Raw genomic sequence first — 20,787 nt, 5'->3', positions numbered from 1 at the left:
CTTCCAAGTAGCTAGGACCACATTTGCGCACCACCACGCCCAGCTAATTTTTTTATTTTTATTTTTTATAGAGACAAGGTTTCACCATCTTGCCCAGGCTGGTCTCAAACTCCTGAGCTCAAGTGATTCACCTGCCTCGGTCTCCCAGAGTGTTGGGATTATAGGCATGAGCCACTATGCCCAGCTCTTATCCTCTTTTCTATCTTCCATGCCTAGCACAGTGCCTGGCACATTTTTGGTAACCAAAAAATATTTAATGAATTTCTAAGGCTTCATGGAGGAGGTGGCATTTGATCTGGGCCTTTAAAGACTGGGGAAGATCTCGACAGATGAGGACAGGGGAGAGGGGACACCCCCTCAAGAAGAGTGACAAGGTCATTTTAGAAAGATCATCCTGGGCCAGGCATGGTGGCTCATTCCTGTAATCCCAACACTTTGGGAGGCCAGGCAGGCAGATCACCTGAGGTCAGGAGTTTGAGACCAGCCTGGCCAACATGGTGAAACCCATCTCTACTAAAAATACAAAAATTAGCTGGGCATGGTGGTGCGCACCTGAACTCCCAGCTACTTGGGGAGGCTGAGGCGGGAGGATCGCTTGAACCTGGGAAGCAGAGGTCACAGTGAGCTGAGATTGCACCACTGCACTCCAGCCTGGGCAACAGAGTAAGACTTCATCTCAAAAAAAAAAAAAAAAAAAAAAAAAAAGATCATCCTGGGTGGAAGATGAAGGTTCTGGGTGAGACAGGCAACAGAGAGACCAGTGAGGAGGTTGCTGCAGGGTTCAGGGGAGAAGGGATGGTGGCTTGGACCAAACTTTGGTGGCAGTGAGGACAGAGAAGGCCTAAAGAAAATTCAGGTGCAATGGGCAAGAGTTGAGGTGTATGGAGCAAGAGGGAGCAGGAGTCATGGGTGACTCCAGGTGTCTGGTGGGTGGGAGCAAGTTGGGGAAGTCTTGGTAGGAAGTTGAGTTCGTCTCAGCAAAATTTTAGGGCAGAATGACCTTCCAGGTCCCTCAAGTCAGAGCTGGTATTGGTGGTGTTTCCACAGCCTGGAACTGAGCTGGGAAGGTAGAGTAATCTTGAGGGTAGAGGGGAAAGGGTTCAGCTGAGCGGGAGCAAATTCCATGTGCATTAGAAACCCTGCCTCAGCTTCCCCAGTTTTCTGAGCCCCAGGGAGAAAGGGTTGGCCTCTGAGGCCTTGTACATACTAACATTCAGCCTGAAGTTACTGGAAGGTGGTGTCCCCGCAAAACAGACCTGATCCTTGTTTAGCAGCATGCCACATTCCATGGGATGGCAGCACCCCTTCCTTTCTTCTGTTTTTCTTGTTTTTGTTTTTGAGATGGAATCTCGCTCTGTTGCCCAGGCTGGAGTGCAGTGGTGCGATCTCGGCTCACTGCAACCTCCGCCTCCCAGGGTCAAGGGATTCTCAGCCTCTTGGGTAGCTGGGATTACAGGCACATGCCACCACACCCAGCTATTTTTAATATTTTTAGTAGAGACGGGGTTTCACCATGTTGGCCAGGCTGGTCTCAAACTCCTGACCTCATGATCCGCCTGCCTTGGCCTCCCAAAGTGCTGGGATTACAGGAGTGAGCCACCACTCCTGGCCCCTTTCTTCTATTTTTCTTGAGTTAGAACATACATAAAGTACATAAAGCCCCCAGTCTTTTTTCTTTCTTCCCCGCACTCCCCCCCCCCATTCTCCCCGCAAGACAGGGTCTCATTCTGTCACCCAGGCTGGAGAGCAGTGGCATGATCTTGGCTCACTGCAGCCTCCGCCTCCCCTAGTCTTATGGTGAATTTTTACTTGAATTTTCACTTATGTAATCACCAGCCAGAAGAAGATATAATCCTTCCAGCACGCCAGAAAAGCTCCTCTTGCTCCTTTCCCATCCCTACTCGCGACCTGACCCAGATAACTGCCATTTTGATTTCTAACCCTATAGATTAGTTGAGCTTTACATGAATGGATTAATATGGCATATACTGTTTTGTATCTGGCTTCTTTTAGTCCACATACTATATGTGAGATTAATTGGTGTTATTACATGTAACAGTAGTTTGCTCTTTTATACATAAAACACAGTATTCCATTGCATGAACATGCCACAATTTATCCATTCTCCAGTGATGGACATTGAACCATTTCTAATTTGAGCTATGAATAAGTCTGCTATGAACATTCTTGCACAAGTCTTCATGTAGACATAGGCACTCATTTCTCTCGGGTATATACCTAGGAGTGGAAATCCTAGATCACAGCATAGGTGTATGTTTAGATTTTGTAGATACTATCAGTTTCCAAAGGAGCTGTACCAATTTCCTCTGCTGTCAGCACTGTGCAAGAATTTGTTGCTCCATAGCCTCTCAACATTCAGCTCTCTTTTTTTGTTGTTGTTATTTAGTTTTTATTTCATAATCAAAAACTCTGCAATCCACCTAGGCATGGAAGGGAACAAAGAAAACATGAAACCCAAAGGGAACTGCAGTGAGAGCACAAAGATTCTAGGATACTGCAAGCAAATAGGAGGGTGCTCTCCTGAGCTACAGAAGGAATGGTCTGGTGGTGAAGATAAAACACAAGTCAAACTTATTGGAGTTGTCCACAGTCAGCAATGGTGATCTTCTTGCTGGTCTTGCCATTCCTGGACCCAAAGTGCTCCATGGCCTCCATAATCTTCATGCCTTCTTTCACCTTGCCAAAGACCACATGCTTGCCATCCAACCACTCAGTCTTGGCAGTGCAGATGATAAACTGGGAACCTTTTGTGTTGGGTCCAGCATTTGCCATGGACAAGATGCCAGGACCTGTATGCTTTAGGATGAAGTTCTCATCATCAAATTTCTCCTCATAGATGGACTTGCCACCAGTGCCATTATGGCATGTGAAGTCACCACCCTGACATATAAACCCTGGAATAATTCGGTGACAGCAGGAAGCCTTATAACCAAATCCTTTCTCTCCAGTGCTCAGAGCATGTAAGTTTTCTGCTGTCTTTGGAATTTCGTCTGCAAACAGCTTGAAGGAGAAGCAGCCCAAGGGCTCGCCGTTGACAGTGATGTCGAACAACACGGTGGACGTGGCTAATAGTATGGGGATCCTGGCGGCATCCGCAAAGCCAGCTTTCTCTTTTTCTGAACAAGGGCTTCCACTACAAGACTCCTCTTGTCATTCAGTGTTGGATACTGGGTGTGGCTGCCATGGATGCATTGACCCTTTAGCCTGTAAGCAGCAGGATGGTGGGAGGCCACATTCAGGCCTGTTGGAGTCTCAGCTAGAGGAGAAATGGACATCTCCTTGCTTTGGATGTGACCCCAGGAAGTGGATAGCCATCTTGTGACCATGAGCGTGAAACCAGCACAAGGACAGAAGATAAAATGAACCTCGGGCCTTGCTGACACTGCCTAGCCACTGAGTGACAGACTACTTTTTAAAGCCAATTGATGTAGTTGTGTGTTTAACTTGCAACATAAAAGATACAGTCCACCAACCTTTATTCCCAAACCCCTACCACTCCATTTCTGTCCTCTACAGCATCAGTCCCACTGAGCACTCCCTCCTTCCTGAAACCTCCTCTCTAGGACCCACACTCACTTGGTCCTCTTTCTACCCCACTGGCCACTGCCTCTCAGTCTCCTTTCCTGGATCCTCCTCTTCTGCCCACTTTTCTCTCCACCTTCTTTCCCTTGAGTTCTAACCCAGCACCATGACCTCTGTGTTGATGGCCCCTAAATATGTATTTCCAGCCCCAGACTCCGTTCAGAGCTCCTGTGTCACATAAACCTGCCTACTCACCCTCTCTGCCTGCATGTTGCCCAGGCATTTCAAACCTAACTTCTCAAAGCCGAATGTGATCTTCCCCCTCAGTCTATTCCTCTTTCAGCCTTCATTGTCTTGGCCAAGGACTCTTTTACCCTTTCATTTACTCAAGGCTAAAACCCAGTGAGGAGTTATTGCCAATGCCTCCACATCCACCCACGTCCAGTCTTCCATCCTTTCCTTCACCTCCCCAAGCCACCACCCTGTCTGAGTCAGCATTAGCTTTTGTCTGGAAAGCTGCAACCACCTCCTAACTGGTCTGCCTACACCCACTCCTGAGTGCTTTCCAAGCCATGCGGTCTGGGTGGCCTTTCAGAAATCCAAATTTGCTATCCTTTTCCTGATGAAAATGGCTTCCCCTAACTCTCAAGAGAAAAGCCAAATACAGTATACAGCTGACCTGTCTTCTTTGGTGCTCACCTCACCCTAACCCTGCCCCTTCCCAGCTCCACATCTGGGACAAATGTTCTTTCTGTCTAGAACATTTCCCCTCTCACTCTTGCCCTAATCGTCCTTGGTTTCTCAACCTAAATGCCATCTTCCCCTCTCACTCTTGCCCTAATCGTCCTTGGTTTCTCAACCTAAATGCCATCTTCCCAAAGAGGTTCCACCCTCTCCCTACATTAGGACTCCATTAATTTCTCCTAACACTCTCTACTTCTTCTCACAGCACTTCCCATGATGTGTAATTATGTATTGATTCAAGTCACTAATATACAGTGATTATATGACTGTCTCCCCGCCTACCCGCCATTAGACTGGCAGCGCCTTGAGGTCAGGAACAGACCCAGGACACCCACTCTACTTGCCCTTAGCACTGAGCTTGGGTACAGTAAGCGCCCAAGGAATACGCTTAATTAGCTAATAAATGACTACACGAACTCATTCAAGCCCCATAAAAGCCGTAAGGTGGGCATTTCATCAGAAGCCGGGTAGGGGCGGGGGAGAGGCTCCCTCGCCCAAGATACTGGGCAAGTTGGGGAGCCGGGGCCTGACCCAAGGCAGTTCCAAGTTCTGAGCCCGGCTCTCTCAGCTCCTGAGCCCTGGCTGCATGATGAAACGCTAGGGAGGGGGTGGACTTTGAGCCACGAGAAGGTTTTCCCCGAGTCCCCGGACCGTCCGCGCGGGGAAGAACTAAGCGGGTTCACCCAGAGGAACACAACCCGGCCCGCCCCGCGCTCACGAAGTAAAGATCACAATTTGCTGCATATGCATGAGGGGACCCGGCAGCGCTTCGGGGCTGTCCACACTGCGCCTGATAAAAATTATTAGGGCTTGAGGACCTCGGCGCTCCCAGAATTTTGTAAAAGTGCGTACAAAGGACTCAAAGGTGGCCTGTGGCTGATATTTAGGGGAGATGGGGCGAGGGTGAGCTCCCCTCTTCGGGCCGTGTGATCAGGCGTCTGTGGTAGGCAGCCCGATTCCAGGATGGGTCCTCGGCCGGCTCCACTAGAAGACGAAGGGGGCGTCTCCCCGGCTTCCTGCGGCGTCCGTGGCGAGCTGAGGTGGAGGCAGGCTGCGGCAGACGGCGACAGTGGCGGCGGCGCCATGGCAGGGCTTGCAGGTACCGTGGCGTCAACCTGCTTGGGGCGGGATGAGAGGCCCTCCATGCGGCCGCGCCGCCATATTGTCCCTTCTGGGTCACCTTAGGCGTCGCCCGGTCCCCGTCACTGGGGTTTTCCATCCGCATACCCCCGGGAAGGGAGGGCGCCCCTGTCCGGCTTCAGGTGATTGCTGTGATTGGACCTAACCTGGGCCTTGGGGGTCCCTTTCCAGCCCGGGGGTGGTCACAGTACTCCTGGGTGCTCGCTCCGGCCTTGTCCAAGGTCAGTGTCCTTGCAGGATGAGGCAGGCAGAGCCGGGGCACGGGGCTGGGGAGCGCGACCACCATCTCTGCGGCCCCGGGTTCCACGCAGGGTGCCCAGCTTGTGAGAGGCCTGTCACTCTGTCCCCATCAGTGTAGTTACTTTAGTTGCTTTTTTTTGGCCGGGGCGGGGGACGTGGGGGTGAGGGGAGAGAGGGTCTCCCGCTCGAGGCCCCGCTTAGGTGTCTGGGGTGATAGGTTGACGCTCTGCTAAGAGTCGCGGGCGCTTCTTACTCCCTCCAACTTTACATCTAAGGGTGGACACCCCTTCGTTTTCCTTCTATAGACGTGGGGAGTGGCCCTCAAGGGCAGCTGAAAGAACGGAATGCCTGGCACACTAATGTCCTGGAAAGGAAGCATGGGGGATGGGAGACAGTTGCTTTTTCCTTCCCCTTTCCAAATCTCCTTTAGTTTCCTTCCAGGTCTTCGTGTCCCATTTCAGCGCTAAATGTTGGGAGACTGGGGTCTGTCCTCGGAAAGAAACAGCCTTTCTCTTTATAGGTTTGGATCGTCTTTATCCCTTTCAGGGAACTGGTGTGTTGGGGACGGCTTCTCTGCCTTGCCTGACATGGTCCAGTCATCCCGTCAGCCTTCTGGACGGCAACACCAAAGCTGGGACCAAAAAAAAGTTCCAGTTTAAGTGCTAATGCCCAAAGTGTTAGATCTTGTTTGCTTGTTTGTTTTAAATCAGAGACTAATTAATGTCAAGCAAATCTGTTAAAAGATTTGATCACGGGAAGCCTGGTCGGTTTCCAGTGACCAGGTCAATTCCATATCTGAAATTGGTCTTATTAGAGTTGCTGCCAAAACCAGTTTAACCTTTAATCTGTAATATGTTGTTTCAAAGAGGAATCTGGGTTAGGCTGTCTTTTTTTGTTGTTGTTCTCCTATCTTTGAAACACATGCATTCCATTTCAAGCCTGTCCCTGTGCGATATACCAAGAACCATGCGTTGCCTGCCTCTCTGACTTCCTGCTCTGGAAATGCTCAGGAATCTGGATCCTGCTGGGGCATGGGCCCTGTGGGAGGGCAAGTGGGGGAGGGGAGGATAAACAGGATCATTCCCAGGGAAGATGGTGACAACATGTCTCTGGGGCATATAGAGGAAGTCAGAGGTCACCAAGGGAAAAGAGATTGTTGTTTGACTAGTGTTTTGTGTATGTGCATGAGTGCACACGTTTAAATCTCTGGTGGGGGCGCGGGGGAGAGGGAGTTAACTGCAAATTCAGAATCTCCCTTTGGGGTGTTGGCTCCTGAGGAGATACACATTTCAAAATAGATATCTAGTAAATGACTCACAGCAGACCTGCTCCCCGATCCAACAGTTATCTGTTGCCCAAGCTCAAGGAACTTGCCCCTGCCCTTCCCTGACAGCAGACATTCCTTCGTTCACTGACAATGCAAATATTCCACAGATAAAGGTAACAGTGTCACATAGCACCCTGTACCCCTAAAAGTCATGGTACCTAAACCTGCCACCTCTGGACTTCAGCTGGTTAGGCTAAGAAACTTAACATCCTGGAGCATTAGTCTCAAGGGTCTCTCACCTGTTGCTGGGGTCCCACAGAGCCATTCTCAACTCCTTCCCAATTGATCTGCTCTGTCCTTGGCCTTGTGGGGGGCAAAATCTTCTGGGAGCAATGACAGTTTAGGCAAAGGGGGCATTCAGCACTGTGACTAAGGGCTGTGCAATAAAATACTAGGCATTTTCAATTCTTCCCATTGCTCTCTATCAGAATAAAATGTTTAATGGTATAGTTTGTGGAAAAAATTTTATAAACAAGGTGTGTTTGGACCATCTAAGCATTGCTTGGCATTGCACTGGATGGAAAGTGAATGCATTGTCTTCTCTGGTGGGTTGTTTGCTGCCAGAACATGAGGTTTTGTGGGTGGAGGATGCAAACGGGGAGTGGACATTGCACATTGAAGCCCACACATGCAGGTGCAGGCCACCAGGGCAGCCCTTGCCTGGAAATCTGTCATCTCACCTTGTCACACTCACAACCCTGCTGATGGATGGATGGAGGAAAAGGGCTTTGCCAAGATGATATGGAAAACTCTGGGGCTACAAGCAGCCTCTTGTCTTCTAAGTGGGGGCACAGGAGGTGCTGTGTCCAGAGCAGCCAGCTCTTACCATGCTGCTTTGGTCCACCTCCCTGAAATCTACCTTGTCCCTTGGGCTAAGGTTAGAGCATCAGGGGCAGTGGGGCTATGGGCATACCCCTCAAAAGCTCCAAAGGGAGGGTTAGCCTTCATTGAGAACACATGTTGGTATGTTCATGATTCTGTGGGTTTAGTGTGGAAAACCACAGAAACTCCCAGTTCTGAGGCCTGCCAAGATAGGGGTTCAGAAGGGAGGAGGTGTGGGCATTGCCTGCTGATGAGTCACACTGGGGTGAGAGGAGACCTGCCTCACCTTCAGGCTATGGTAGCAGCTATAGCCACCCAGCCTAAGAAGGATGAAGTCTCAGATTGCACATCCTCTCCGAGTCCTGATGAGTCCTGATTGCCACTGCGACGACAGTTTCTAGCATGTTAGGGTTCACTGGCATCTCAGAGGCCTTCTTAGAGAGGGAAACTGAAGATGAAGGGTATAAGGTGACATGTCCAGGTTCCCTAGGCTGATTGATGGCAAAGCCAAGACCAGAACTGGAATCTGCACCTCCCGACCCCTATAATTCTCTGATACCGAATGAAGTTTTAGATGCCTTTAGAGGTGCTGGTGACTGGGGGGCTTGCTTAGGGGAAGGAAACATGGTCAGGCTTAAGGGGGCAAGGTACTTTGTGCTCCAGAAGTATTTGTGACAGCTGTGACTAAGGGATTCGAAGAAGTGGCAGGAAGAGAGATTTATGGCCCTCCAACTCCCTCCCTTGGTGTTGACCCAGCAACAGGTGTGTGGTGACAGGGACACATAAAGCCAGACAAGGCTGAACAGGCGGCAGGGCCATTTGGTGAGACAGTCAGCTGACCCTGTGTAGAAAGAGCCCTGACTCACTGGGGAGTGGGAGAGGAAGACAAGTCCGAGGCCGAGCAGCCAGCCCACTGCCTACCCTGACATGATGGCAGGGGAGAGCCCAGGGCCAGGGACCTGGTAAGCATCCCTAAGAATAAGGAGGCTGGTGCTGGGAAAAGCAGAAATCCAGTGATGGGGAGAGAGGTTTCTGGGATGAGGTGGGGCCAGGAGACCCTGCAGAGTCGCAGGGCCAGGCAGATTGTCTTTGTAGTGGTCCTGGTGGATATGGGGCCTGCAGCATTAAGCTGGGTGGAGAAGGTGTCACACTGCACCTCTTATCCCATACTCATTGTCTAAGCCAATGTCTACCCTGCCCAGTACTCATTTCCTTGGGGCTTCTGGATGGAGACCTGGAGTAAGGCTTTGTGTTCTGAAATCACCCCCTTGGTCCCTAGTACCTCTTTGGAGGGCTACTGCCACCTTTTTCCCCTCCTCTCATCTTTCCCAAAGTGATTACCTGCTTTGGCCCCTTCTCCTAAGACCACAAGTAAAGCACCTATCCCTTTGGGGAGGGGGAAGTGGTCCCTTATTCCCGGACCACAAGTGAAGATGTCAGCCTTTCTCGTTGGGGGGGTGGGGAATGATGGTCCTTTATCACAGGACAGCATTGAGATGAGGTTGGGTGTGTGAGGGGCCCAGCTTATTGCAATTTTCATGGCCCTCCTTTTCCTCCCTCCCCCAAGCAGAGTGCCTGTTCCACAATGGGCACATCAGCTGAGTCTTAGAAGTGTGTGTTGATGCCGCTAAAGAAATCACAAGAGACAAAGTTTTGGTGCGCCTCCACTGCCCCGCAGGGTCCTGGGACACTGTGCGAGACAGGGGAGGTACTTTTTTTTATTTTTTGTAGAGGTGGTCCCTGTCCTCCAGGAGCTTACAATCTAGCTGGGGAGACACAACTAATGCACACTTAAACAATCAGTACAATTAGCGATTACCACAATATTGACCACAACTGCGTGAGACCAGGGAAAAGCAAGATCAGTGAGGGGCAAGGGGGATTCAGAGAAAGTGTTTTAGTAAAGGTGGGATTCATTTCCTTTTACTGCTTGAATAGTTCCAAATCAAGTGACACATTATTTTGGAGTAGGGTGGGCTTGGGAGGCAGTGAGGAGGAAAGGGGAATCGAGGGAGCAAATGCAGCAAGGCTGGAATGCAAGTGCCCTAGGCAAGGGACAGCAAGAGGGCCCCACTGTATTTCTTAACCACCCTCCTTCCTCAACTGTGCCCTCCAGTCCCGCCACACAGGCACGCGGTTGGTGCTGCACCAAGATTCAGGGCTTCGGCTGGCGATGTCAGAGCGTCCATTCTGCTGGCTGGTGTGGTGTTTGGATCTCCATGGTGGGGCCTGCTGGCATGGCCCTGGCTTCGGGGCTGGGATGGCGCTGTCCCAACTTTGTCCAGATCAGAATGCGGTGCCTATGCCCAAATCTCAGGGGTCTGCTCCCCCTATCCCCCCTCCTCTCCCGACCCTGCCCCTTGGTGGGACTGGTGCAAAGGGGTTGGGAAGGGATCTGGAATCTTCGTCATTGTCGGTACTGCTTCTCCAGGGGTCTACTGGCCCCTCACTGACCTTGCCAAGTGCTCCTCTGGCGAGGGAGCACAGGGGACCCCCCATTCCTGTGCGGCACTGGCTCCCGTGCTGGCTGAGATGCACAGGAGCACCTGATGATACGGCCGCCCAGGGCTGGGAGCTGGGGCCTCAGTTGGGGGCTCGCTGCCTGCGCTCCCCCAACACCTGCCGCCCGGTCCGCGACACCGTGTACGCCAGCTTCTGCAGGGAGTACCTGAACACCTGCGGCGAGAAACCCAGGACCCACCCTTAGTGGAGAGCACCCACAGCATGTCTGTGGTGCTGCCGTGCCCACCCCCGCCCCACCCCCTGCCCCGCCCGCCCATCCAGCGTAGGCTGGAGAGGCGGGCGCGGGCGCAGCTTGTCCACGAGTCAGGGCAGCTGGAGCTTTTCCAACTGTGCTGAGAGCTGCATGGCGGCAAGCTGATTGGACCCACAACTTAGGTATACCTCACTTCTCGCAATGGGCTGTGTCCCTGGAGGATTTCGAAAAGCGAATCCTACCCAGTAAATGCAGCATTCCAGGAACACCTTGAAGGAAATATGCGATTCCTTTGGCAAAGGATTCCTTTAGCAGGGAATTCTTCCTGCAAAGGGAGCTTTTAGGGTAAATGGTTTTATGGGCAAAGCGCTTTCTTTTGATTTATCTCTTTTTACACAAAGCGCTTTTGCCTCTTTTTGATTTTTTTTTTTTCGTAAAGCAATTATCCTTTTTTGGAAGCGCCTTTTTCCCCTTCTATTTTTCTCTCGAGGGGCTTTTTTCTCTAATTTTTTTCTTGAACGCGTTTTTGCCCAATTCATTTATTTCTGTTAGCTCCCTTGTCTAATTTTTTTCTGCAGTGCGTTTTTAATCTAATGCATTTTTTTTTCTGCCAAGTGCTTTTCTCCGATTTATTTTTCCTGCAATGCGCGTCTTTCTCTTTTCCTGTGAACTACTTTTTCTATAATTCGTGGTAGGGTTTTTTTTTGTTTTGGTTTGGTTTGGGGTTTTTTTTGCGAAGTAATTTTTATTTTTTCTGAGAAGTGCCTTTTTCTAACTTATTTTTTGTTTCACCCCCGCAAGCGCTATATGTTTTTTTAAATAAAATATCTCCGCAATGCGCAATTTTTTAAGGTGGAAAATTTTCACTCTGCGAACTGTAAAGTCTTGCAACACAGTAGTGCCCCGCCTCCCTCCTGGGGTCGAGTCCGGGTGTAGCGGGTTTTTCTTACCGCGTTGGTCGCTAAAAGCCTGGGTGATCGTCCGCAGCGGTCGCCCGCCGCGCCCCGAGTCTTTGTTCCCGGGCAGGCGCGGGCGCACTAGGGAGGGTCAGCGCGAGGAGGACAGCGCAGGGAATGGGCAGGGGGCGCGCGGTGCCGGCAGCGGCACTTTGGCAGGCAGGGATCGCGGCAATCGGAATAGGACGGTCTGGGAGGCGGCAATCGCGACGCGGTCTTGCGGGTTCTGGGGGCGCGAGTTGGGAACCCTCTCCCACCCGAAACCCTGGCACACTTACCTGCAGCAGCACACGGAAGATGTACCAGCCGATGATGAGCAGTTCAGCCGAGGCTGCCGCCACTGCCGCCATGGTTCCGAGAGTGGTAGGTGGGTGGTCGAGAGAGAGGGTTTGCCGAGATCCGCTGGTCTTGGAGTCCGCTGTTGGGCGCACTGCCGCAGCCGAGGTGGCCGCGCCTTAAGTACCCGCCCGCCACTTAAGTGCGCATGCGCGCCTTGGGGGGGTGTTTATGAGGAGGGGTGGCTGGGGGCGCTCCTCATTCGCCAGGAGAGGAAAAAAATAATCCATCTGCTCTTTCCATACCGACCCCCGCCTCCTGAGTTCCATCTTAGCCCCCTTCCAGAAGATTCCGCCGTGCTTGCTTTTGGATTTTGCTTTAAAATGGAGGGGTACCACGACTCTGGATAGAGTACAAGGCGAGGATGGGGGTGCAGGTCTCTTAGTGTGGCGCCCTTCTCCCCAGTCCCTGGCCTGCAAATTTGAGGTCAGACCCCGGTGCCACTCCAGAGCCTACCTTGGGGATGGATGGAAAAACAGAAATTAGGGAGGGGTCATCTGCCCCATAGAGCAAAAAAAATGGTGCCCCTTTCAGAAGCCTCGGCATAATAGAACCATGCTCGGCGCTCTTTTCCTAATACTGAATGAGTTTTAAGCCCAGGTCCTCTGCTTCATGAGTGTCCCTGAGCGCGTAACCCGTCTGATTCTTTACATCTCTCTTACGTTAGCGAGGAGATGAGGATCTGCGGTGGAGGTCGCTACCGTAGGGAGCTGAGCCAGGGCACTGCGCTTTGGGCGCAAAAGCAGTAGTCACCTAGTATCTGTGGGAGGGATACAGGAAGGATTGGCGCCCTTCGTATGCGCGGAAGGAATGAGCTCTCTACGGAGAAGTGGTTGGAATATGCTCGGGGATAGTTTTCTGCTGGACAGGTCGTTTCGACCTCTGTCTTCCGCTCCCCTCCCCCAAGCCCTGGTAGGTCGGCCTTAGCCGCTGGTTCTTTGTACCCGTTGCGCTGGGCGGCTGGATCACCGAACAGGGTTTCGCTACCGCTACCGGAGAGTTGTGGCTACCGCAGCCCCATTTCCAAGTGAGGCGGGTCCCTTTCAGACCGCCCGTCTTGTGGGTCCCTCGCACAACGCAGATTTTGCAGACGGGAAGACCGGAATGCGGTTTGTGAGTGTGGTCCCCGCGCACCGGTGGCCAGCCGAAAGCACCTCTTTACAGCAAGCTGCCTTTTGCCCAGGGGCCAACTGGCATTTGCCCCTTTGTGGATAGAAAATTAATTTTTGTTAAAAGCTCCTAGAGGTCAGGTTCTGTACAGTGCCAGCAGCAGATGGAGGTGTAATGATCCAAGCGACTTCAGTTTGGACAAAGTAGCATAGTGACTTTTTTTCTACATTGACTTTCGGAGAAGTTGGCAGGTTCTGGCAAAGTGACGCCGGGCTATTTGAAAAAGGCAAGCTTAGCCTAGGCTGCCATCTTAAAATATTTCGAGGCTGCAGCTGCCTCAGTATCCTTTGCCTGTGGTCTGGTGGCCGGCAGTGCGCCGCTAACAGCTTTAACTCGGCACTCAGTGCCTGAGCACCTATGGCTGTGAGAGATGCTAGATACAGAACCCTGTCCTTACCACGTGGGGGCACAGCAGGGAGCCCTTGGTAGTCCTTTGGCAACCACTGGGCGGTATTGTGAGGTCTGGGCCCCTTGAGGACGGGCTGCAGCCCCAGGAGGCGATACATGATCTCTGCTGGGCAGGGCCCAGGCAAAGCCAGTCCACTGTGTGAAACCGTGCCAAAGAGCCCTCTCCCTGATGCCCCAGGAGAAGCCCCGGGGAGACATCCCAGGAAGCTTCCGAATTAGTGACTTGGAGAGGAGTAGAACTTTCACGGGTGGGCAGGGAGGAAAGGGCATTTCACATTTGCTGTTGTTAACCATGATCCATTTTCCCAAATAAGTATACATTCTGTTCCTGTTTTTTTTTTTTTTTTTTTTTTTGTATGTGTGTTTGTCTGTCTGTCTGTTCTTTGTCTGTTTGTCTGTTGTGTTGACTTTTCTCTTCAGGATCCCTGCTGCCTTGGTGATCCCGGGCTGACAGCCAGAGAGCACAGCGGCTCAGCTCCTGGAGAGTGAGGGTTGAAGAAAGCGGAGGGCAGCCGCCTGCGCCCGCTGGCTCCCATTAGGTCGGTTCCTGCAGCGGTGCCCGGCAGCCTTGGTGAAGGCCCTGCCCGGCAGAGATCATGTATTGCCTCCAGTGGCTGCTGCCCGTCCTCCTCATCCCCAAGCCCCTCAACCCCGCCCTGTGGTTCAGCCACTCCATGTTCATGGGCTTCTACCTGCTCAGCTTCCTCCTGGAACGGAAGCCTTGCACAATTTGTGCCTTGGTTTTCCTGGCAGCGCTTTTCCTTATCTGCTATAGCTGCTGGGGAAACTGTTTCCTGTACCACTGCTCCGATTCACCGCTTCCAGAATCGGCGCATGATCCCGGCGTTGTGGGCACCTAACGGCCTGCCCTGTTAGCTTTTCAAGGAAGCAGAAGACGGGAGGGGAGGCATTGACATAGGTCATAAAGCATTGGAGTTTCAAATCCCGCAGCCTCGCGGGTGTCACATTCCTGACGGCGCCTTTTTGGCCTGTGATGTTTTATCCTTATAATGTGAATAATGGCACTGACCGGTGCTTTTATTGTAAAGTCCTATAGTCGTGGGTGGTCTTGTGGTTGTGTGTGTTCTGTCCCCATCTAGGTCCTGGCTGGCCGCATGACCACCCCCCTCGCCTCATTACTGCGAGGAGTCTGGGCCCATCCTGGTCAACCGCCCCAATGTGACCTGGGGCAGATAAAATGCCAGTCTCATTGTCACCTCTGTGATCCCTCCTTGTCAGGGTCTCCTTCCTTCCCAGAATGTTACTGACTCAGTCCCTCTCCTGGTTTCCCTTTACTTCTCTTCTACCCTTTTCCTTTTTTTGGGGGAGTACCTGTCCAAGACAGGGCTCATTTTTGCACTTATCTCAAATTTGAAGAGATTGCTGACGCCCGAGAGCCTCGCTTTTTCATCCTTCTTTCCTTGTTCAGCAGGCTAGACAGAAACATGTCTTGACTGTTTGTTGTCCACAAATCTTCAGTATTTTCTCCGCTTCATTTTTAAGAAAGGAAGCAACAGATAGATGTTGCTCTTTCACCTGGGTGTCTGGGCTCATGCTTTCCTGCCCAGCCTCACTTCCTTTGCCCTTCCTCCTGCCTTTCTCAACTGTTCCAAGGAGGGGGGCCTCATTGTGTCTCCCGTGCATGCTCTGCAGCATTGAAGTATGGTGTGTTCACGTAGTTCTAGCAGTCCCCAGCTGAGTGAGTGGGAGAGTACCTGTGTTTCATAACAGCCATGATCCCCTTGATAGATGTTTGGATATTTTTTGGTGTGCCCTGTGCGTGTGTGTGTGTACAAATACATGTGTATATTCCTTTTAAAGAAGCTTTATCGAACATGTTCTGATTTTGAGGTTTAGCAATAGCTAGCTATATATGGTAGGTGCCGCTACAGTTTTTATTTAGCATGGGGATTGCAGAGTGACCAGCACACTGGACTCCGAGGTGATTCAGACAAGACAGGGGAGCAGTGGCCATCATCCTCCCGCCAGGGGCTTCTCCGTTCCTGCGCATATAGACTGTACATTATGAAGAATACCCAGGAAGACTGTGTGACTGTCACTTGCTGCTTTTTCTGCGCTTCAGTAACAAGTGTTGGCAAACGAGACTTTCTCCTGGCCCCTGCCTACTGGAGATCAGCATGCCTGTCCTTTCAATCTGATCCATCCATCTCTGTCTTGCCTGAGGAGAAAGAGAGATGGGCCAGGCAGAGAACAGAACTGGAGGCAGTTCATCTAGGGAATGGGACTGTGAGGCCATACTTGTGAAACGTTTGGACTGCTATTCTAGAGCTTTTATTTGGTGTGTTCGTTGCACAGCTGTTTGAAATGTTTAATAAAGCTTTATAAACTTTACTTTGTGGTTTTATGTGGCTGCAGTCCATTTGGGTCGTGGTGTTGGATTTCGGAGTTGGTGGGGGGCAGGGGGAAGCATGGAGGGGCTGAGTCCTTGGCGCCAGAGTACCTTAGCCCGAAAATTTGATCTGCTTTCTGGAGAGCAGATGGTGGGGATGGGGGAGGGGGAGCAGGGGGCAGGACAGGCGGTGAACAGGAGGGAGTCTGAAAGTTTTCAGAGATGAGACATTTGCGTTTCTCAGCTCCCATGGCTTCTCGCCTGAAATTGTTTCCCTCCATAGGAGATTTGAGTAACCGATCCCTTGACAAACAACTTAAGACAGCTGGAGCTCTAATCATCAAGGATTTTTATGGTGCTGCTTTTGAAGTAAAAATAGTGAAACCCCTTATGGCATTTCAAGTGGAAAAATAAATAAGATTGGCTGTCCAATCAGCCGGACGTAAGGTGATGGCTAGAAGTGCCGAGAGTGGTGTGGTTCCATGTTGTAGATAGGCACGTGCTCCCATGGCCATGACCTTTGAGGCAATGTAGGCTAGTTTGTCAGGTCCTGTGCTGGGTATTCACCTCTGAATCTCCTTCTAGAAAGCATAGTAGGAGTACTGCCTGTCCAAGCACAGGGCTATCGTGAGATTTTATTTAGTCACAGTCGTGAAGGGCTTTGGTAATTTCATAGAAGATCACCTGTTTTACCTAGGCTTTAAATTTATTGCTATAAAATTGAGTATGGTTTTCTCCTGTTCACTTAAGTCTGCCCATTGTTACTTTATTCCTTCATTCAAAACTTGCCAAAGATTTGTCTATTTTAGAGGTATTTTCAAAAAACCAAACTTGTGTTGATCATATCTGCTGGGTAATTTTCTTATCTGATTCTTTTGTGCTTTTATCTCTGAATTCTTCTTTTCTGTGTTTCTGGATAGATTTCGTGGTTCTGCAAAGTCTTGACAAGCTGAGGAGTCATACCTGGAAAGGATGGTTTGTTCAACAAACACTGAGACCCTGTACTCGGCTTACTGGGGATTTCAGGGGCAAGACTCAGGCCTGACTCTCCAGGAGCTCATGAGTGTAGCCTAGTGGGAAGACTTAACAAAATAGACAACTGCAAATTCCAGAAACAAAGCAAACAAACAAAAAAAGGCTTTTGTGTCCCTTCTCTCCTGTGGCGACACCTGGATGATGAATGAAGCCAAGATTATTGCTTATTTTGCTCTCCCTCAGAAAGCAGCTTTCTGTTTCAGGTCAAGCTTGCTTAAGAGTCACAAACAGGCCTCCCTCTGAAAGATTTGTGGCCCTTTCCAGCAGGGAGCCTGCAGCCACCCCTTCCCAAAGTGACTGCCAAATCAGCATTCTGTCACCCCATAATGCTTCCTACCTTGCCAGGCCACCGCCCCCTCTTCCTGAACTGCCTTTTAGGAAAATGAAAAGTAGATACCTTTTCTGTAAAAGAGTAGGGGCAGCAGGCCTTAGAAAAACATACAATTCCATTGGTCACTATGGCTCCTGGTATGAAATGGTTGCCCACATGGTACCTAGTGACCACAAGACCCCACGAGGCCTAGGTCTGGGCTGCTTTAGGAACTGGTCCTTGCCCTGCTGTGGGCCCCAGTTTCCAGATAGGTAAAATGTGATCTTTGGAGCAGACAGTTTTTCTAGTCCTAATATCCTGGGAGTTCTTTCTCCCAAGATCTAGGATCTTCCTGGACCCATTTGAGGATGTTAGCTGGGCTCTGAGTAGGTGGCAGTGCACTTTCAGGATAGCATGTGCTTTATGCTTTAGTCAGTGTACCATGTGAGCCCAGGTACTTCCTCTGTCAGGAAACTTCCCTGGATTTCTTCTCCCTGGAGAGCTACTTGACTGGAGCATTTCACTCAGCCTTCTGTTGAGTGCTACTGCTAGTGTTAGGCAGACTTCCCCTTCTATAGCGACTGAGTTCCTACAAGGCATGGCCCATGAGGGCTCCTCTTGTCTCCCAAGGGGGCCTGCATTGTCAGTCATTTGGCTGGTATTTGGCAGAATCCCATGCAGGAATAGGCCTTGGGACTATAGGGTCGACCATTCCTGCCATCCGGGAGCCCTCCAGGCTAATGGGAAAGGGCACAACATTGAGCAGATAATGCCAGCGATACACAGCCATGGACTGTGTCAGCTGCTACAAGAGAGGGTCTAAGAGGGGACCCAATATGGGCCTGGAAGGATTAACTTTCAGGTGGAGCCCTGAAGAACAATATATAAAGGTTTGAGCAGTGAAGTAATAAATGAGATGTTATTACTATTATTTTACCATCTAATCAAGCATCTCTGCTTACAGATAAAGAGACTGGGATGAAAGTAAAGTGAAGGACCACCACTATCTGGCTGCCCTAGAATCAGAACCCAAAAAGGCTTTTTGGGATAAAGAGGTCAGTCTATCTAAAGCTAGCGAATTGTTGGGAGATACTAAGGGAATCTAAGGCTGAAATGCTATTGGCAGACTTCAAAAGTCAGCCCTCAGAACTCTTCATTTCCATCCGACTGGGAACCATCACAAACAAGGATCTGATAGGAGGTGGGGAGTAACCCAGTCAGAACAGCCTCTGAGATGGGATTCTGTCAGCAAGAAACAGGACAGCATTTGAGTGGTGAAAGTAGCAGGGCATGGAGAAGGCTACTGGCTTCTCTAGATCACTGGGAATGGGGAGAAGTAGTCATAAGGAGTGAGTGTGAATGAGGCAGGGACACAGGAGAAAGGGTAGGCTGGGGAAAAGGAAGCAGTGAAAGATGATAAAAGGAAAGCCAACTCCTATTGAATAGCTGCAGGAAAGGAGGCCAGAGAAGGGCTGTCACATGTGTCCATTCAGTGGGCAGAGCCAGAACCCTGTCTCCTAGCATCCAATGCAAAGCTCACTCCCCAGTGCACCAAATTGTGTGAAAGGGCCACTGTTCGGAAAAGAGGAATGACTGAAGAAGTGCTCTCCTTGATGGAAGATGGTCCTGCCTGGGGAGCTTGGCCTGTCTCAGCCCAACAACCCTCCCTCCCCAGTATCTTCCTGAAAGTCCCAGGAAGAATAGAGTTTGATCTGCCAGGCTTCAGGGGGAGAATGACGTATGTTGAGAAAAACTTCTATTGTTAGGCAGGCTGGAGGTAAAAAAGAGAACCCAGCTAAGCAGCAACTGAAGGCTTCAGACAGAAGCCCTTGGTCTCCCTTTGGGATACTAGAAAAGGGGCTCAAAAGCTGGGCAGAGAGAGACTTGAAGGACTGAAGAATCTTGATGCAAGGCTTCAGGGAGCCCCAGCCCTTATGCCCTGCCTTTGTGACTGTACCTCACCTGTCGCATAGAGAACACACCACCACCACAGCATCTGCCCCAAGGCACAGTCTCCATAAATGTTATTTCCTCTGTTTTATGGCTCCCTGCCACTGGCCCTTACTAAGCTCCAGCCTGTTAGGGATGTGATCTGATCCCCCAGCTCTCCCACTCATTCATTCATATGAGGAGCATTTGCCAGGCTCTTTTCCAAGCTCTGAGAAGCTGGCGCAGAATGACTATGCCCTCCTTGAGGAGCTCAGATCAGCAGGAGGGAGGACAGAGTCATTCTTGTGGGTAGATAATACCATGTCATTAGGGCTTTAGTGGTGTTAGGTAGAGATTATTTGGGAGACCATATCTCAGTACCTCTGTGTGAAGTCAATTATTTTTTACCTTCTCTGCAAAGGCAGTATCCTAAAAAGGAAAACACCAAGGTGTAGCTTGCTTTCTGGGAGACCAAAGTTCTCAGTTTGAGCCCCTACTTAGCCACCAGCTTGCCCAGCAACCCTCCCTGCATTTCCCTCTCTTGGAGAGTAACCCCTGTCTGTCCATCCTCCTCCCAGTGAGGAACCAGAGGAGGCATATGTTTGAGAGTGCTTTGTCAAATATCCCAAAGGGTCAGATATGACTCTTCTCCAGAGACTAATCTGGGTGGTTCTGGCCTCTCACTATTTTTCTGGGCAGCTTGTGTGGAGCGTGTACTTGGATAGCTCAACACCTTTTCCAAAGCCAAACCCTCTGACAGCCTCCTGCCCTACACTGGTAGTGGTGAACCTCCAAGGAGGGGGCAGGGAGGCAATTGCTAAGGCCCTGGGGCTGATTCCCATCCACTTTCCACGTGGCTTTGCTCTCTTTACTCTTCTCTAGGTCTCTGTTTCCCCATTTATAGGTCAAGGAGGGGGCTGGACGAAGAAGTCTTTAACATTTCCAAAGCTGTCTTCTGTGAAACATCAGTGACATTTATCTCCTTGTTATTTTAGTCTTAGAGATAGTGGTTGAAAGAAAGTGTATTAAGACAATCAAGTGTTTAATCAAAGGATCTTTTGCATTAAAAAATAAACTTGAAATCTCTTGCGTGCAGAACTGTCAAGGATCTTAACTTAGAGCCAAAGAAGACATGGAAGTGTCTATGAGGCAGGAAAGGCAGACAAAGCCCTTCAGTAATTCCATATTGTTTATGGGCCCAATCCTTTGGCTTGGTCATCAAGGCCCTGCACAACCCTTGAAGATAAGGGGCTTAGTCTTTGTTCCTTGACCAAGCACAGAACCTACCTGACCAGGCCTGGCATAGTACCTGCTGGTTGGCTGACCTGGTGGCTAGATGGATAGGTGGTTCAATCAATTGCTAAGAGTCCCTAAGTAATTGGGTGGCCCAGTCTTTCCTAGAAGGAAAGGAACTCAGTTTGCCTCCCAAATCTCTTGGCAACTCTGAAGTGACAGAGATTATCTTTCAGCCTCAAGACTAGTATTTTGAACAAAGATATGTGAGAAGAACCTTATAAAAGACTGCCTAGCCTGGCATCCTCACTGTAGCAACAGCCCACATGTGTTTTAAGAGTAGCCCCACCAGGTGGTAGACACCCTGTAAGATCTGGATGTCGGTGGACTCCTGAGTCACTTGTAAGCCAAGGGGCTTCCCTCTTCTTCCCTCCCTCTACCTTTCCCATACCCTAACTCTGCATATGGGACTTCCCCAGCTTTCCCGCTTTTATGAGTTCCTCCCCATAGGCCAACAGGCAGGTGAGC

At 50.5% G+C, this 20,787-nt stretch overlaps 2 protein-coding genes and 1 long non-coding RNA gene across 10 annotated transcripts; 1 reads left to right on the top strand and 2 right to left on the bottom strand.

Moving 5' to 3' along the window:
* Window positions 1-2,385: 2,385 nt before the first annotated feature.
* On the bottom strand, window positions 2,386-4,991 carry LOC144332147 (uncharacterized). Its single transcript, XR_013399921.1, has 2 exons — window positions 4,404-4,991; window positions 2,386-4,349 (listed from the first exon to the last, which is right to left on the bottom strand). It is a non-coding gene; the product is annotated as an uncharacterized LOC144332147 (long non-coding RNA).
* A 366-nt stretch (window positions 4,992-5,357) lies between these two features.
* On the top strand, window positions 5,358-15,754 carry BLCAP (BLCAP apoptosis inducing factor). Of its 6 annotated transcripts, none has more exon segments than NM_001190863.1 (2): window positions 5,358-5,386; window positions 13,823-14,714. In NM_001190863.1, a coding segment is annotated over 1 exon segment (264 nt). In that variant the 5' UTR covers window positions 5,358-5,386; window positions 13,823-13,998; the 3' UTR covers window positions 14,263-14,714.
* Window positions 9,468-11,920, bottom strand: NNAT (neuronatin). Of its 3 annotated transcripts, none has more exons than XM_001091703.5 (3): window positions 11,767-11,920; window positions 10,721-10,801; window positions 9,468-10,492 (listed from the first exon to the last, which is right to left on the bottom strand). In XM_001091703.5, exons 1-3 carry the CDS (start codon window positions 11,836-11,838, stop codon window positions 10,400-10,402), a joined length of 246 nt encoding a protein of 81 aa, XP_001091703.1. In that variant the 5' UTR covers window positions 11,839-11,920; the 3' UTR covers window positions 9,468-10,399. The 3 variants fall into 3 exon arrangements, with proteins under 3 accessions (XP_001091703.1, XP_028684241.1, XP_001091822.1); XM_028828408.2 differs by having other exon boundaries at window positions 10,726-10,801; XM_001091822.5 differs by lacking the exon at window positions 10,721-10,801.
* Window positions 15,755-20,787: the final 5,033 nt, after the last annotated feature.

This window comes from Macaca mulatta, chromosome 10 (assembly GCF_049350105.2).
Source record: "Macaca mulatta isolate MMU2019108-1 chromosome 10, T2T-MMU8v2.0, whole genome shotgun sequence".
NCBI classification, from domain to species: domain Eukaryota; kingdom Metazoa; phylum Chordata; class Mammalia; order Primates; family Cercopithecidae; genus Macaca; species Macaca mulatta.
Note: the sequence above shows the minus strand (reverse complement) of the source record. Positions and strands in the feature narration are given on the sequence as shown.

Excerpts from the sequence above, each read along its gene's own strand:
- NNAT (XM_028828408.2), bottom strand. The coding sequence starts at position 11,838 with ATGGCGGCAGTGGCGGCAGCCTCGGCTGAACTGCTCATCATCGGCTGG. Across the intron at positions 10,802-11,766 it reads TCTTCCGTGTGCTGCTGCAG|GTGTTCCTGGAATGCTGCAT; the intron begins GTAAGTGTGCCA and ends ATTTCCTTCAAG. Across the intron at positions 10,493-10,725 it reads GACACAGCCCATTGCGAGAA|GTGTTCAGGTACTCCCTGCA; the intron begins GTGAGGTATACC and ends TTCTCGCCGCAG.
- BLCAP (XM_015149022.3), top strand. The coding sequence starts at position 13,999 with ATGTATTGCCTCCAGTGGCTGCTGCCCGTCCTCCTCATCCCCAAGCCC.